General features: G+C 38.6%; 1 protein-coding gene across 1 annotated transcript in view; it reads left to right on the top strand.

Moving 5' to 3' along the window:
- Positions 1-2,645: 2,645 nt before the first annotated feature.
- The window catches only part of rps6kal (ribosomal protein S6 kinase a, like), a 69,041-nt gene continuing 56,134 nt past the window's right edge, over positions 2,646-15,552 (top strand). The window contains exons 1-3 of the mRNA XM_079480220.1: positions 2,646-2,683; positions 3,042-3,333; positions 13,484-13,540. Of these exons, the coding sequence (XP_079336346.1) occupies positions 3,307-3,333; positions 13,484-13,540 (84 nt within the window). The 5' untranslated portion in view covers positions 2,646-2,683; positions 3,042-3,306. The remainder of the gene's footprint in view (positions 2,684-3,041; positions 3,334-13,483; positions 13,541-15,552) is intronic.

Raw genomic sequence — 15,552 nt, 5'->3', positions numbered from 1 at the left:
AAACGTTATAAAAACAAAAACAATAGAATATTTATTCTTATGTCGCTGATAATGTATGAACATGGGGAGCAACGGCCCATAGTAAATGTAAATAACGGGAATTTAGTATGTCGTAAGATTTTTGGAAGTTGGAAGTACATCACGTGGAAATAGTCCATTGGAACTCATTGAATTGAAATATAATACTCATCTAATGCAGTTTTCAGATTGGGCTCGTTTGCTGATGTCCGAACTTGAGTGTGATTGTTCCCGGCTCCCCCCGCAGCATTGGTTTGGTTTCACACTCAACTTGATTCTGTCGAACCCTGGTGCGTTTGCGCTCGTCTTATGCCATCAAAAATGTGCACAGCGCATGACAGAAAACAGAACACGGATCTATATATACACATGACATTTGGGTTAACTGTATACGCGTTGCATGCAGACGGCTTTATGCTGCTTGCAGACAGACTATTTTGAAGAAACAGTAGATTACCGTTAGCATGCTGCTCTGATTCCACTTGCAACACAGAAATACAATGCTGGCTCATTCTTGCACAAATCCAATGTAAATCATCAACACTATTGTCTCTTAAATGTGTTTTTATTGATATAAATACTTCGTAATCGGCTTAAATGCATGCACGCGTCACTTTACTTCCTCATTAAGTGCGCATCTGGGTCCGTGTGGCTTTCATATTCTGGCGAACTGCTCCACAATTCGTGAGCAACCAAACTCAGAGATAGTCTCAAGTTCGTTAGCCAGGTGTGCACCCGGGTTTGATGACAGCTTTTACATTAGTGATTTTTCATGCAAGCCGTGCCCCGTTCTGAAATAAACTTAAAGTGTAAAAAGCCCATCAGTCAGTTGGGGAAGCTGAATTTGCACCTCTACTCCCTGAATCGATTCCACACCTTCTCGCATCATTTCTATGTTCGGAAGCACCTACTCCTGCGAGCAGATGTTCTCCGTAATGAAGCTGACTAAAACATCCCACAGATCCCTCCTCACAGACGAGCATCTGGTCTTTGTATTAATGGTAGCCACGGCAAAGGACATTAACCCTAGAATAGACAAGATCATTTCTAAGAAAAGCTGCAGTGTGTCTGTTAAGAGTTAAAAAGCACTTTGTCTAATTTGTCTACATTTGACATTATACAACCATGAATGTGTCCTTTCAAGCTCAAGTTGAAAGACAAATAATACAATATCAGACAACTTGTTGACCATCAAACAGTTTTGCTGTAATCCATGTGCTTTATAACAAAGTCCTGTTGACATTTTGCTTTATGAATCAGTTGTGCTTATCAAAGACTTCCTGTTTTGTTTAGAGAAAAAGAATCCTGCATAGCAGACAAAAAGGTTTTGCGATATGAACTACATATGAAATTATGCTCTGTAGCTAATTCTGGGGCTGTCATTGACAGTCCTTGTTAAATAAATAACTAAATAAAAGTTCTGAAGTATGTTGACATATGAAGTTAAAATTGTGCGTTTCAATTACAGTGAGTTTTGTGCAATTAGTAAACTTAAATAAAAGAATGCTGTAAAATCTATGTCTGGCCCCTAAATTTATTACCAACGCTCAGCATGGCCCTTCAAGGGGTCATTTGACGCAGCTAAAACAAATCTTATTGTTTGCGTTAGATGTAATACAAGATGTATACACAATTTAACATTTACATTTAGGCATTTGGCAGACGCTTTGAAAGCAACTTACATTGCATTATCCTATACATTTACACATAGGTATGTGCAAATCCCCTGGGATTGAACCCACAACCTTGCGTTGTTATTCCAATGCTTTTACCACTGAGCTACAGGAAAGCTGGGTTATTTAAATGTAAGGTTTAAACTGGTTCCAAAACTACTCACAGGTGATAAAATGGCATTGATCTTTTCTTATCAATTCGAGCCTGAATCTGATCCGGAAAATGAAGATCAAGCCAATAAAACTTTGCCAGCATAGCTTGAGCAGGATGTAAAGGATTGGTTAAGAGTAATTGACAATAAACAAACAACCATATACATCATACAGAGTTTGGGTGAGATAGAAACAAGCTCGCATTACAGCAGGGAATGGTAACATAATAAATACTGCGAGTGCTTCGGACCTTCTTGATCAACCAGTGTTACGCCATGTTTTTTCGCGACTAAACAAAGACAATGAACCCCATTATAAACACAACATTTGTTGCCTCTAGTTGGAACATAATTACTGATTATTAGGACTCATGTTGTCTTTTTTTCCACGTTGCATTTGCAGATCACACAAAGAAACAACAACATCAAACTCAACTCGCATTAGTCCGTAAAAAGTCTTACAATGTAAATATACTTGCAGGCTGCGAATCTGAAGTGCTAGACAAACCTTGAAGAGTTTTAACTGTTGAAATTGCCCCACTTTTTAACAAAAGCTTCCATGCATAGTCGGTCTTGATCTCTCCAAGATTCGTGAAGCAATCGTTGGTAAAATGCTCTGCACAAACCTGAACATTTGGATTGTACTTCTCTGGAACAGTGTTGAAAATAAAATTTAACCATCATTTTTTGTTGTATCGTCTTTTGGTAGGGCAAACAAAGAGGATATCTTTTCACAACGAAACACGACATGGCTGCACCAGCGACGGACCGGTACAAGACACAAATCGTATTACGAACTGACGTGGATTCTCCGGGGTGTGGTAACACGAGGCGTTTCAGGTAGGTCTGGGTGAGCATTCGCTTCTAGATAAATACATATTTTGTTCCGATAATTTTAGCCATTTTACGTGTCTAATACATGCACGAGCAACGTACAACACACCAAAGACAAAGAAAAACACGTATTTCCGGCGAATCACCCCTTTAATAAATTTGGATTTGAAATCCCTGGAGGAATCTCCAGCCAGTCTGGCACATTTGCTTTCGCATTTAAAGCATTAACGTTTTATATGTTTGTTTAGACTAGTTTTGAGCAAATTGTATTTATCCTTTTTTCATTTTGACATTTCATTATTGGTTTTATTTGAACATATTTGAGCATTTTCTTTTTCATTTTGTTGGCAAAAAAACTCCATAGAAGGACGCATTCTGGCGCTTTGCTGAGGAAATCCTCCACCGACCCACGTCACGTCACGGTGACGTCAGCGTAAGCTCGTGCTGATACAGACAGCCACGTTTGTGTGACTAGTGAGCGGAGCAGTTCGGTTTATATGGTTGGCTCAATCGCGATACATGATTACCACGAGCATTGAAGGGTCACGCGTGTTGTACAAATGCTTGGCGGAATATTGTTGTAGGATAACCGGATGCCATCTCTATCTCCAGTGTAGATTCCTCTCAAAATGGAGGTTCCCAACGTCAGCAGCGAGGTATGTCTCTCATATACATATACTCTATACATGTCTCTAGCATAACGTTATCTATTGCATTTACCGTGTGTAGTGATTATAATAAATCCTTTACCACACGCATTGTTAGCGTGTTTCTGTGTAAAACACGACACGCTTGTGCGTTCAGTAAGAGATGATGACACATGGTGATACAGAGTCTGATCTGCCCTCTGTTATTAATGCTGGTCAAAATAGCACTCTTTGTTGTCAGACGTTTAGAGTAGGTGAAGGCTCAAGCATCAAGGGCTAGGTTGACCACCACTCAACAAACCAAATGTAAGACGGGTAAACCGTTGTGTGGGACAATGTGGGACACCACTGAAAGGTAGCGTAAAACTGTAATACAAGAACGGAATGAAAACATTTAAATCTCTTTTCTACCTTTTAGCTCGTAAAAATAAGGTATTTAGTCCATTCCAACTATATCAATTAACGCATAGACAAAACGTTATAGGGCATATAACGGAACAATTTAAATGGCCATTTTAATTTAAAGTTAACTGTCTCTTTAAATTTTGGGCACAGATCAGACGCAGAGATATCATACTAAGGTTGTGCAAATTGAATATCTTTCAAAAAGAAAAACTAAAGGATTCAGGGCCGTAGCCAGCCTAATGAAAGGGGGGGTTCTTTTTCAAAAAGTGGACCTTTTTGCAGTTTTTCTCCTCCTTTTGTATTTAATTATGAGGTTCAAATACTTCATTTTGGTGACCTTTTATGCACTAATTTGTGCTGGATTATCTTGTCTGCTGGTATCTTAACGAGCACGCATTTTGATGCACCTAAAATATTTATTGCATTGTTGTCAAATTGCTTCCTCATGTAACACTGTTGTCAGTCCATACACAGTTCATAAGTTTAAAGACCACACTAACAACAGAATAGATTTAATGAACTTTACTGAAATATTAATAATAATTATTCTCATCATCATTTCTTGACTCTCTGTCAATGCCTCTTTGCTATGTTTTATTATTATAATTACTCTAGGTTTATATGGCTGCTATATTGTAGACCAGGGGTCCCCAAACTTATTTTTGCAAGGGTCGGTTTGTAACAGAAAATTACATGGGCCGGAGGTACTACTTGAATTATTGTGGAGATTTAATTATGATTTGAAATGTATTTAGTGCTACTCAAATTCAAAACATTTTCTCATGCATATTAATTAACCTTTCTCTATCCCAACCGCTTGGCCATTTTGTCGTCTCTTTGAAATTTTCCGATGGTTCGCGCGTCAGTTCTATCGCAATGGTACGTTATGAATTTAACAAATAATTAGGCTATGTGAGTAACTTAGCGAAATTTGGATCTGAAAGACAATATTTATTATCAAATATAGACATGATATAAGTGAAACTGTAGGCCTATATTTAAAAAAAAACATTTTTAAATGTCTCATAGAGTGTTCACACCAAACGCGGTAAATCGCGCTATTCGCATATAGTTGGACGCTTGAACATTTTGAGTTTACTCGCATCGTTCGCGCGTGTAATTCGCTACAGACGCTAATTTGCGTCATGGGAGGGGCTTCTGACGCTCGCTCACGGCCCTACTTGAACAAGCTCCTGATTGGTTATCCCGCAAGTAGGTCATCGCGTCATGCATTGACTTAACATGTATATCACTCGCACTTAACGCTTCATTCGGATTTGGTGTGAACACACTAAAAGGCATTGTTCAGAGGGCTGGTCCAAATCTGTGGGCAGGCCACATTCGGCCTGCGGGCCGTAGTTTGGGGACCCCGTTGTAGACTATTAAGTGGATAAATCTGTTTAAATAAAAAAATATATATATATATAACCCCTCCCCCCGCATCATTCAGAGGCGATGCTTCTTTACGTTGCTTTGAAAAGTGTATTGCGAGAACTCTCTCTGTCTGCACGCGCGGCACACACACACACACGTCCTGCAACAATAATCATATTAATTTGAAACAGCAACTAAGAAATTTGTCACAAGCATTGATTAAAACAATGATGACAATAATCAGATGAAAAAAAACGACTTAAATTCTGGACCTTTGGCAGTGAGGGGGGGTTCGTTCGAACCACCCGAACCCCCCTGCCTACGGGCTTGGGATTAAAGAACAAACAAATAATGAGAAAGCATGCATTTCATTATTTGCAAATACATTGTATTTTAATACGTTAACCACAGCCTATAGGCTAAACACAGTTTCAATGTTACACAGTGGCAATGTTTTAGTGACTTTTTTTCCGGCAAGTTGGGAGGATCGCCACCCGATCTATAGTTTGACTGACAGATTTCATAGCCTCTTGATGACTGGATTTGCACTGATCCACACGTGCACTATTTACAAATGCACTCATCCTAATTGCCAAATATTTCAGCTGTCATTGTGCTGTCAACATTGTGCTGGACATGTATCTGCATTCTCTTAAATTTCTAAAAGGGAATTTCCACCAATACGTCAGGGGGAGCGCTCTGGGTTCGGGCAAAGATACAGAGCTTGGAGGCCTCTCCCTAGACACGCCACATTATAATAAAACAATTATTATTATTTCTTTTGTATTTATTTGCAAGGACAAACTCCGGAAACGCATACCATCAAGGTTGTTGTCGCTTTGCACAGCATCAGTGTTGGACATCTTATTTTTAATTGCAATTAAATGGATAAGCATATTAATCCAATCCAATCATTCACTTTATATCTTACATTTAGCTTCTGCTCATGTAATATACAAATTATGACACATGCACACATGCGCCAAGTGAGAGTTTCGGAGGGGGCGTTATTGACACATTGTTTTCTTTTGTGGTATTGTGTGCTACTAGCCTTTTATTTAGACTAAGAAACTTTTTTACTCAAATGAGGAAGCTGGCATTTTGTGTGTTATTTAGAGTCACAATGCCATATAAAAGGAATAGAATTTTCATTTTTGGATGAACTGTCATCATTTACTCATGTAATTTAATACCTGTAATTTACTTTGAAATATATTTGAAAGAATGTTTGTAATTTTCAGTTCAGGGAGATAATTTTTAGATGAACTATCCCTTTGCTGTTAACGAGTAATCGAGTAATTGATAGTTTATTTTAACAACAGGAATTTAATAGAATTGACATCCTTAAATCAAATAATACATTAAAGCAAAAAGCCCCAAAAAGCAGTGGGCTACAGTGCTTTTTCCACTGCTTCGCAGGGCTTATTCCATATGCGTAGCAAGGTTTCAAAAAATAAAGTAAATACAATGATATTAAGGCTATTCGGTGCTGTTGGCGGTTATAAATCAGGGTATTTTATAACGACTTAGAACTCCACTCAGCCAGCACATGTTATTATTGTGCATGGAATCACAGTTACATTATTGTTAAGTATATTTGTGGATTGAAGTATGCATTAGGATAAGTGCATTTGTAAAGAGCGCGTGTGGATCTCTTGTGTGCATTTGTGAGTTACAGTGTGTGAATGTGGATCTTTTACGTGCATTTGTGGGAGGTTTAGATACTGTTTTCACTCCATAGAACAGATTGTTGTCATGAACTTCATATACGGATTCATTCATTTATTAATCTCATTCATTTTTGTGTTGGTATGTTATGAAACATTGTAGCTAATTTCCTCACTTTCACCAGCAGAGGTTCTAGTCGAGCTCGAATTTGAAAACTTTGAGTAATTAACCTTTTTCTGAATGTGAAATTGTGACTAAATTAAAACGTAACAAATTGCGTCTTTTTTAATTAAATTTAAATAAACGAATATTTGTTTTTATGAGACAAAATATTCAAATATGACATTATTGAAAATGCCCATCCCTACTCGTAATACCACAAACGTATTTTACCACTTGAAACAATATCACCCGTTTCAGAAACTAAGAAATATGATTATTCTGTCAATTCTAACTGACATTTTTAAAATGTTTAGCTTTTTGGCAAGTGTTTGTCATGTTCTGGCAATACACTGTTGTTAAGTTATGTGTGTGTGTATATATATATATATATATATATATATATGTATATGTGTATTACCCTACAACCACGAACAAGAACCAGAACCAATGTAAATAAAGTTTATACAAATGATGGTAGGGCGAGGTCTGACAAATTGGCATCGGACTATGTCTACAGTTATACATCGCCATGGACGGTGACATTGCCATGCAGCATTATACAATGCGAGCTGTGCATAGACACGCGTAAGTCTTCTTTATACAATGCAGGATGCGCGGACACGAGTCCGACAGGCCCAGCTGGACAGTTTCCCAGATGAGATCCATGTCTTTCAAAACTTGAAAGCAATAAACTGTAATAGCAGATTATGCACCCTGTTACCCGAACATGATAAATTAACGGGATTAATACGAGTGCAAGGTCGTCTTCGTAAGGCAGAGAAACTGGAAATTGATGCCTTGCACCTGACCACTCATTACTAAAGTCATAATATAAGATTATGACATTCGTCTCCTTCAACCTGGACCTGAACATGTATTCACTGAACTGCAAAGAAACTATTAGATACCAGCAAGCTATAAAAAAGTTTCAACATTAGTGCAGAGAATGCCGGAAATGGCACAGTAATCCAATCAACCCTAAAATGGCATCATTTTGATGGCAGAATTTTCTCTACCAGCCTCCGTTCTGGTCATATGTAAAACTGTATGAAAAGCGCTTAGTATTTATCTTTGTGTCTCACCACAAGGTGTATCCACCTAGATCTTCTCCATAGTATGGATACAGACTCTTTTCTCATTGCTTTACGTCGTTTCATTGCCATATGCGGAAAGCCTTTTGAATTGTTTTCGGATTAGGGCACCAATTTCAGAGGTGGCAACAGAGAACTCCAAATGGTTTCTCGACCATTGAGCCAGCAATCAAAGAACAATTGAGTAAACTGAGTATCTCCTTCCAGTTTAACCCCCACATGCACCTCATTTTGGAGGGAACTGGGAGCGGGAGATCCGCTCCATCGAAGCCTGTCTCTAAATTGCACTTAAAGATCAAATTGTGTCCGGGGAAGTCCTGTCTACCGTTCTTGTAGAAGTGGAGGGAATAATTTATTCTAAACCACTTGGTTACGTGTCAGACAAAGACCCCATCACTCCAAATCTGTTGGTCATGGGGCGGCGGGATGCACCTCTGCCTCGAGCGGTTTATGGCACAACAGATTTACTTGGCAAGAGACAGTGGTGCCATAGCCAAGTTATTACAGACCATTTTTGGAAAATGTTCATTATTACTTGGCAACTCTACAACCACGTCCAAAATGGAGCCAATCTAAACCCAACCTATCAGTGGGACAAGTAGTTATGGTTATGGACTCTCTATTACAGGGGTGTCAAACTCATTTTAGGGTAAGGGCCGGATGGAGAGAAAAGTGACAATGTGCGGGCCGAATCACCTTTTTTAAACCATATTGCACCAAATTACAAATGAATTAGCAAAAAAACTAGAAAGACATACTGTTCTGTAAAAGGTGCATTTAATAAATCCTCAGAACGGTTCAATAACACTCTTATTCCTCTTTGAAAAAACTATTTTGTTTAGGTAAAGGCAATCAAAACCCTTTCCTTTGAATATGAATATTTTTTGTCAGATACTTTTTAAACTAGTAATGACAAAAATGCAACAGACTCTATTTGGGTACAGACGGTCACATTAAATATGAACCATACAAGCTATACAATATAATTCACTAATAGGAAAAACTGCCTTAACATATTTAACAATTAGTACAGTAGTACAACTTCACTTTGGATATGAACATTAAATATATACTAGAAATTCCCTTTAACAACAAAAGATCTAGATCGCATCTGCATTATGATTTTAATTCCTGACATCTCTTTTCTTCAACCACATCAATCTCATGATGTCACTTAGCTGTCTGTTTGTGAGTCGAGAGCGCAGGTTGGACTTGTTAATGTTCATTACCGATTCTTGATGAATTCTCCCTCTGAAAACGGCTTTGATCCCGCTGCGATTTCGTTGGCAATCAAATAGCGTTACAGCTTCATCAGTCCCTGTTGTTTTTGTGAACATTGACTGCTTTTTTCCGAGGCTAAAGTTAAATTATTGACTTTTCGAAGTTGTCCAGTGTATTTATCATATTTCTCTGCGTGTGTGCCGTTTAATATTCTACTCGTTTTGCACAGCCACGGCTTGTGAGCAGATTAAACATACCGGCCTACCGTTGAACTCACAGAAGAAATACGTCTTCTTCCGTCAGTTTTCTTTATTTGGACATTTTAAAATCACTAGTCCTTGCCGCACAACTTAGCCGACTTTGTTTTCGAAATGTAGGCGGCGCTTTAGAATGCGCATGCTTGTTAGGGGTTCCGGCAGAAGCCCAATTAAATGATCAATGATAAAATAAAAAATTTAATAAAACAAAAACCCGCGGGCCGTATGTTTGACACCCCTGCTCTATTAGCAAGAGCCCGTTGGCCTGTTGGCAAAGTGCATCGAGTTGTTGCATTATGGAACGGTTAGATTAGCGGAAGTAACAATTGGGGGCCGCACCTTTAACCACCATGTTTCTAAATTCATTGTACTTCCAGAGATGCTAATGATAAATGTTGTATAACTTATGCACCAGTGTTATTCTTGTTGGTTTCTATTTTGTTGCATAAAATTGTATAAAACCCCCTGCTGGTTTACTGGTGATGTTTTATGTGAGCGGAGTTAAAGAACGTACAAACAGGTTCCGTTCTTCAATGTGCTGTCACTGTAGGCGAGGCAGCTTACTCTGTTCTAATGTATGCATCCTTGAGACTAAACCACATACTCTCTAACTGTGTGTTCACATAGAGAGCGAATGAGGCGTCAAAAACGCGCTAGCGCGTCTATCGCGTCTTTGCATTGACTTAACATGTAAATCACTCGCGCTTGACGCCTCATTCGCGCTCGGTGTGAACACACAGTAAAACAACCCTAATAATGTACATCTACTGAAAATCATTGTTCAATGGCTGGAACCAAGTTGCAAGTTGATTAACTGGAATAAATCAGAAACTTTGAGCTATAGCTGTCGTGAAACTCTCATTCTTGCAATATACTATAACCCTTTGATCGAGGTTGGGGACAAGTGTTGACACACCAGTGTTCTATGCGCTCACAGTTGGAACAGATCCCACACTTTTGACTTTCTTCCTGACATAATTATTAGCAGAGGATCAGCCAGACCAACCTTGATAAAACTCTCCCTCATTAAGTGCATCATTCTGTGTCCAGGATGCTTCAGCAGCCATATCACCCTGCAGCCCAAGACTGGTTGCCCACTGGAACTAAGCAGGGCTTAGCCTGGTCAGTACCTGGATGGGAGACCTGCTGGGAAAACTAGGTTGCTGCCGGAAGAGGTGTTAGTGAGACCAGCAGGGGGTGCTCACCCTGTGGTCTGTGTCTGTTCTAATGCCCCAGTATAGTGATGGGGGACACTATACTGTCAAAAAGCACCGTCCTTCGGATGAGACGATATAAGAGGTCCTGACTCTCTGTGGTCATTAAAAATCTTAGTATTAGAGCTGCACGATATGAGGAAAAGCTGCGATGTGCGATAATGTTGTTTAATATTGCGATGACAATATGACTTGCGATAAATATTCAAATGTAAATGTTAGCTATACTGTTCCCATGTCTTAGTGCTTTAATAGGTTCTTTGCGAACCTAAATATATATATATATATATATATATATATATATATATATATATATATATATATATATATATATATATATATATATATATATATATATATATATATATATATATATATAAAGTTGGGCAAAAAAGTATTTAGTCAGCCACCAATTGTGCAAGTTCTCCCACATAAAAAGATGAGAGAGGCCTGTAATTTTCATCATAGGTCGCTTCAACTATGAGAGACAGAATGAGACTAAAAATTCTTTTAAAAATCAGACAATGTGATTTTCTGGATTTATTTTAAGAATTGATTTGCAAATTATGGTGGAAAATAAGTATTTGGTCAATATCAAAAGTTCATCTCAATACTTTGTTATATACCCTTTGTTGGCAATGACAGCGGTCAAACGTTTTCTGTAAGTCTCCACAAGGTTTTTACACACTGTTGCTGGTAGTTTGGCCCATTCCTCCATGCAGATCTCCTCTAGAGCAGTGATGTTTTGGGGCTGTCGCTGGGCAACACGACTGTTCAACTCCTCCAAAGATTTTCTATGGGGTTGAGATCTGGTGACTGGCTAGGCCACTCCAGGACCTTGAAATGCTTCTTACGAAGCCATTCCTTCGTTGTCTGGGCGGTGTGTTTGGGATCATTGTCATGCTGAAAGACCCAGCCACGTTTCATCTTCAATGTACTCTCACAATACATGGCCCCATTCATTCTTTCTTTTACACGGATCAGTCATCCTGGTCCCTTTGCAGAAAAACAGCCCCAGCGCATGATTTTTGCACCCCCATGCTTCACAGTAGGTATGGTGTTGTTTGGATGCAACTCTGCATTCTTTCTACTCCAAACACGAGAAGTTGAGTTTTTACCAAAAAGTCATATATTTTGTTTCATCTGACCATATGACATTCTCCCAATCCTCCTCTGGATCATCCAAATGCTCTCTAGCAAACTTCAGACAGACCCGGACATGTACTGGCTTAAGCGGGGGACACGTCTGGCACTGCAGGATTTGAGTCCCTGGCGGCGTAATGTGTTACCTTTGTTGCTTTGGTCCCAGCTCTCTGCATGTCATTCACTAGGTCCCCCCCGTGTGGTTCTGGGATTTTTGCTCACCGTTCTTGTGATAATTTTGACCCCGGGGGGGGGGGGGGTCTTGCGTGGAGCCCCAGATCGATGGAGATTATCAGTGGTCTTGTATGTCTTCCATTTTCTAATAATTGCTCCCACAGTTAATTTCTTAATTTCCATTATTTGCAAATAAATTCTTTAAAAATAAAAATAAATGAATTTCTGGATTTTTTTCTCATTCTGTTTCTCATAGTTGAAGTGTAATGAAAATGATTTTTAAATTTAAATTTTTAAGTTGGAAAACTGACTGACTAAATACTTTTTTTGCCCCACTGTATATATATATATATATATGTATATATATATATATAGATATATATAAAAATATATACTCTGGATGTTGGATGTTCATGTTTAAAAAAAAACACAAAACAAACATTGCCTTGTTACAACACCATGCACTGTACACTGTACTTTATTTGACCTTTTCTATGTTTTTATTTTTATTTTCTTCTGTAAAGCTGCTTTGGAAAAATGCACATTGATCTCACGATGCCATTTGTTTCATGATTTTTTTACAGAATGAGTTGATCAAATTTGAAATGAACAACTGCCCTTTTATTATTTTTCAAATGCTGCACATTTATTTGTAAAATAAATATAAAATAAATTCAGATTTGGACCAACTTGAGGGAGTAAATGGTGACACAATTTTCATTTCATTTTGGGTGAACTGTTACATTTATAATATTTATTTGTCGAACTAACAGTGATACACAACTAGCGTCTCAAGAGACTGAAATACCACAAACTAGCTGTTAGCTATTGTTTAACACTGAGTGGCATTCTAGATCTTCACGTAGCGCGAGTTGACACGTCAAGTTCATTGTCTTAACTGCGCCTCCCTCAGCGATGGGTTGTTTTATCCCAGCTGGTTTGGGTAAACTGCTTAAACTAGCATGCTGGATTCTTTTTTGGCCCAGAATTTGTTAAAAAATATCATACTGCAGTGTTAACGTCGACTCAATAATTGGTTGAAAATTACACATTGGTCCTTTAAACTAATTATAAATTATTGTAAAAAAAATAAACGAGAAAAATCCACAAAAGTGAACATTGTGTGTGCTTGGGTCTTTTTTTATTTAAGTTATTTTCAAACTGCCTGTATGCTTTTATATGTACAGAACACAAGAACTGTACGGAAAGTCATGGTCAGTTTGTATAAACAAGTATTAAGCAGCAAGATCAATATAAATTATACAATTTCAGTAGTTCATTGACCAAAATATATAATTCATTTTACAAGAAAGAAATTGTGCATTTACTTTTGTGAATATCAATTAAGGATCTCCCCTTTGATCCATGTATACATTTATTTTGTTTCAGTTTCATGGTGAAATGTTAAGATGGTGAACATGTGACTAACACTGACAATTTTTTTATTCAGGTTAATGGGCATCAGTTCATGGAGGAACCAATGGAGGAGGAATCTTATACATATTGTGTGAGTAACTTTGTGTATATGTAGTGGTGGTTCTAGCCTTAAAGATGCTTTAAATATATTTCCATGCGTGATTACTAGGGTTGGGTACCCAAACCGTACCAATAAATCCGGTATGTAACTGGACCGAAAAAAACCCAGCAGATTTTGGTGCCTCATTTCAGTGCCGCTTAAATGCTGACTGATCCGCCGATTGAGACATTTGCTCTCTTTCACGTGAACGAAATTCGGTAAGCTCAGATAATACAAATCCAACACATCTGACATAATGGTTAGACTGATGGCGAATGATTTGTGATCCATGCGGATTGCGTTCGCCCCACGGATCGGAACGCCCATGACCCTTGGATTCATCATACTGGAAGACTTAATGCACGCTTCTCTCCATTCCTCCATCAGCATTCATCACCTGGCACAGTCTTTAACTTAGACTGCCACATAAGGGGTGAAAAAAAAGTGAAATAACGTTCATTCGAAACGCACATGATGCGTCTGTGATGCAAGCGATCACAATTAAACTGTCAATAAAGCGCGTGCGGTGGGCAGTGGACCTCGATCTTTACACAGTAACGCATTTGACAAGACAGTTGTGGAAGTTCAAAAGCCTTATAGCCAGTCTGTCAAGCTTTTTACTCTGACTGCATGTATAATCATATAATTATACTTATTCATTATACATACTGTCTGATTTAAAAATAATCCATATATGATGTACCCTAGAAGGCTCTCTGTACATGGACTTAATCTGTTGATATATTCAACGCTTTTTCTGCCCATATTTAATACAACTATGGTGAGCATGTAGTTGTAGCTGGAGGGTAAAAAAGGTAAACAGTAAAAACTATAAAATTTTTCAATGTTATTGTCCATGCTCATTTCACATTCACTTAAATTTAATTGTGAATATGTTTTGTATTTATATATTAAATTAATATTTTTAATTGAACGTATTGTTCTTTGATGTCATCCACCTGTGTATCTGTTCAGGCACCAGGGACCCATTTCAGAAAGCAGGGTAAGAGCAAACTCAGTGTAAGTTAACCCCAGAAAACGGGATACTCTGGGTTTTCAGTTTCAGAACGCGAGGTATATCAAACCCGTGACCGCGGGGTAAGTCAACCCCGTTTCAGAAATCAAGGTATCTTATACTTAGAGTGAGTAACCATAGTAACCTACTCTGTGAACCTAACCTGGTCAGGAGCAGGTTTTATTCCACTAACCCGAGGTTTGTTACAATCTCCGCCCCTTTTCGAAGCGCGAGCGGTGTTGAAATTGCCTTCGCCGTTCGTTTTTTCATTCGTTTTCCTTAATCGCGCACAAGTTCGTAACACAAACATTAAATGTCCGTTTATTCAGTACCCGTAGATGAGGAAGCTGCATTCATTCAGAGAGAGTTACATTTACGTCGGGAGAGTATATGGTGAAGCCACGTTTGGATGTTTTATCATATCCGGAGGATTCTTTATTTGAGAGGCACAGTTTTTCTTTACAGTCCATTAAATATATTCACACTCTGCTTCATCCTTACATCACAAACCTCACTCGTCGTGGCTGCACTCTTACAACTGAGCAGATTCTCTGTATGGCCTTATGTGTCTTTGCTAATGGAAGCTTTCTTTATAACACCGGGGATGCAGAACACGTTAGCAAGGCAACTGTATGTAGAGCAGTAAGAAAAGTGTGCATCACTCTCAAGCACTTTATATACATTTGTGTTAAGTTTCCTGTGAGAGCCATCAAAGAGGAGTTTCACAGGATTGCAGGTGAATGGTGAACGTCTTTCTGAATAAGCTGATCAAATAAATGTGCTCTTGCTGCCACCTCTAATAATTCAAATACCCTTTAGGATTTCCCAATGTGATTGGGTGCACATTTAAAAGGTCCCACTCGCCCCGCTCTGCGCGGGCTTCGAACTGCCGTCGGTCAGAACGAGAGACGGGCGCTCTAACCACGAGCCTAACGACCGCAGTCCCTATTGCGTCTGTCATAGCTGGAGCAGGGGCAAGCATGGCCAG

Source organism: Barbatula barbatula (assembly GCF_947034865.1).
Source record: "Barbatula barbatula genome assembly, chromosome: 18".
Taxonomy (NCBI): Eukaryota; Metazoa; Chordata; class Actinopteri; order Cypriniformes; family Nemacheilidae; genus Barbatula; species Barbatula barbatula.
The sequence above is the reverse complement of the archived record's forward strand: the minus strand, read 5'-3'. Positions and strand labels throughout refer to the sequence as shown.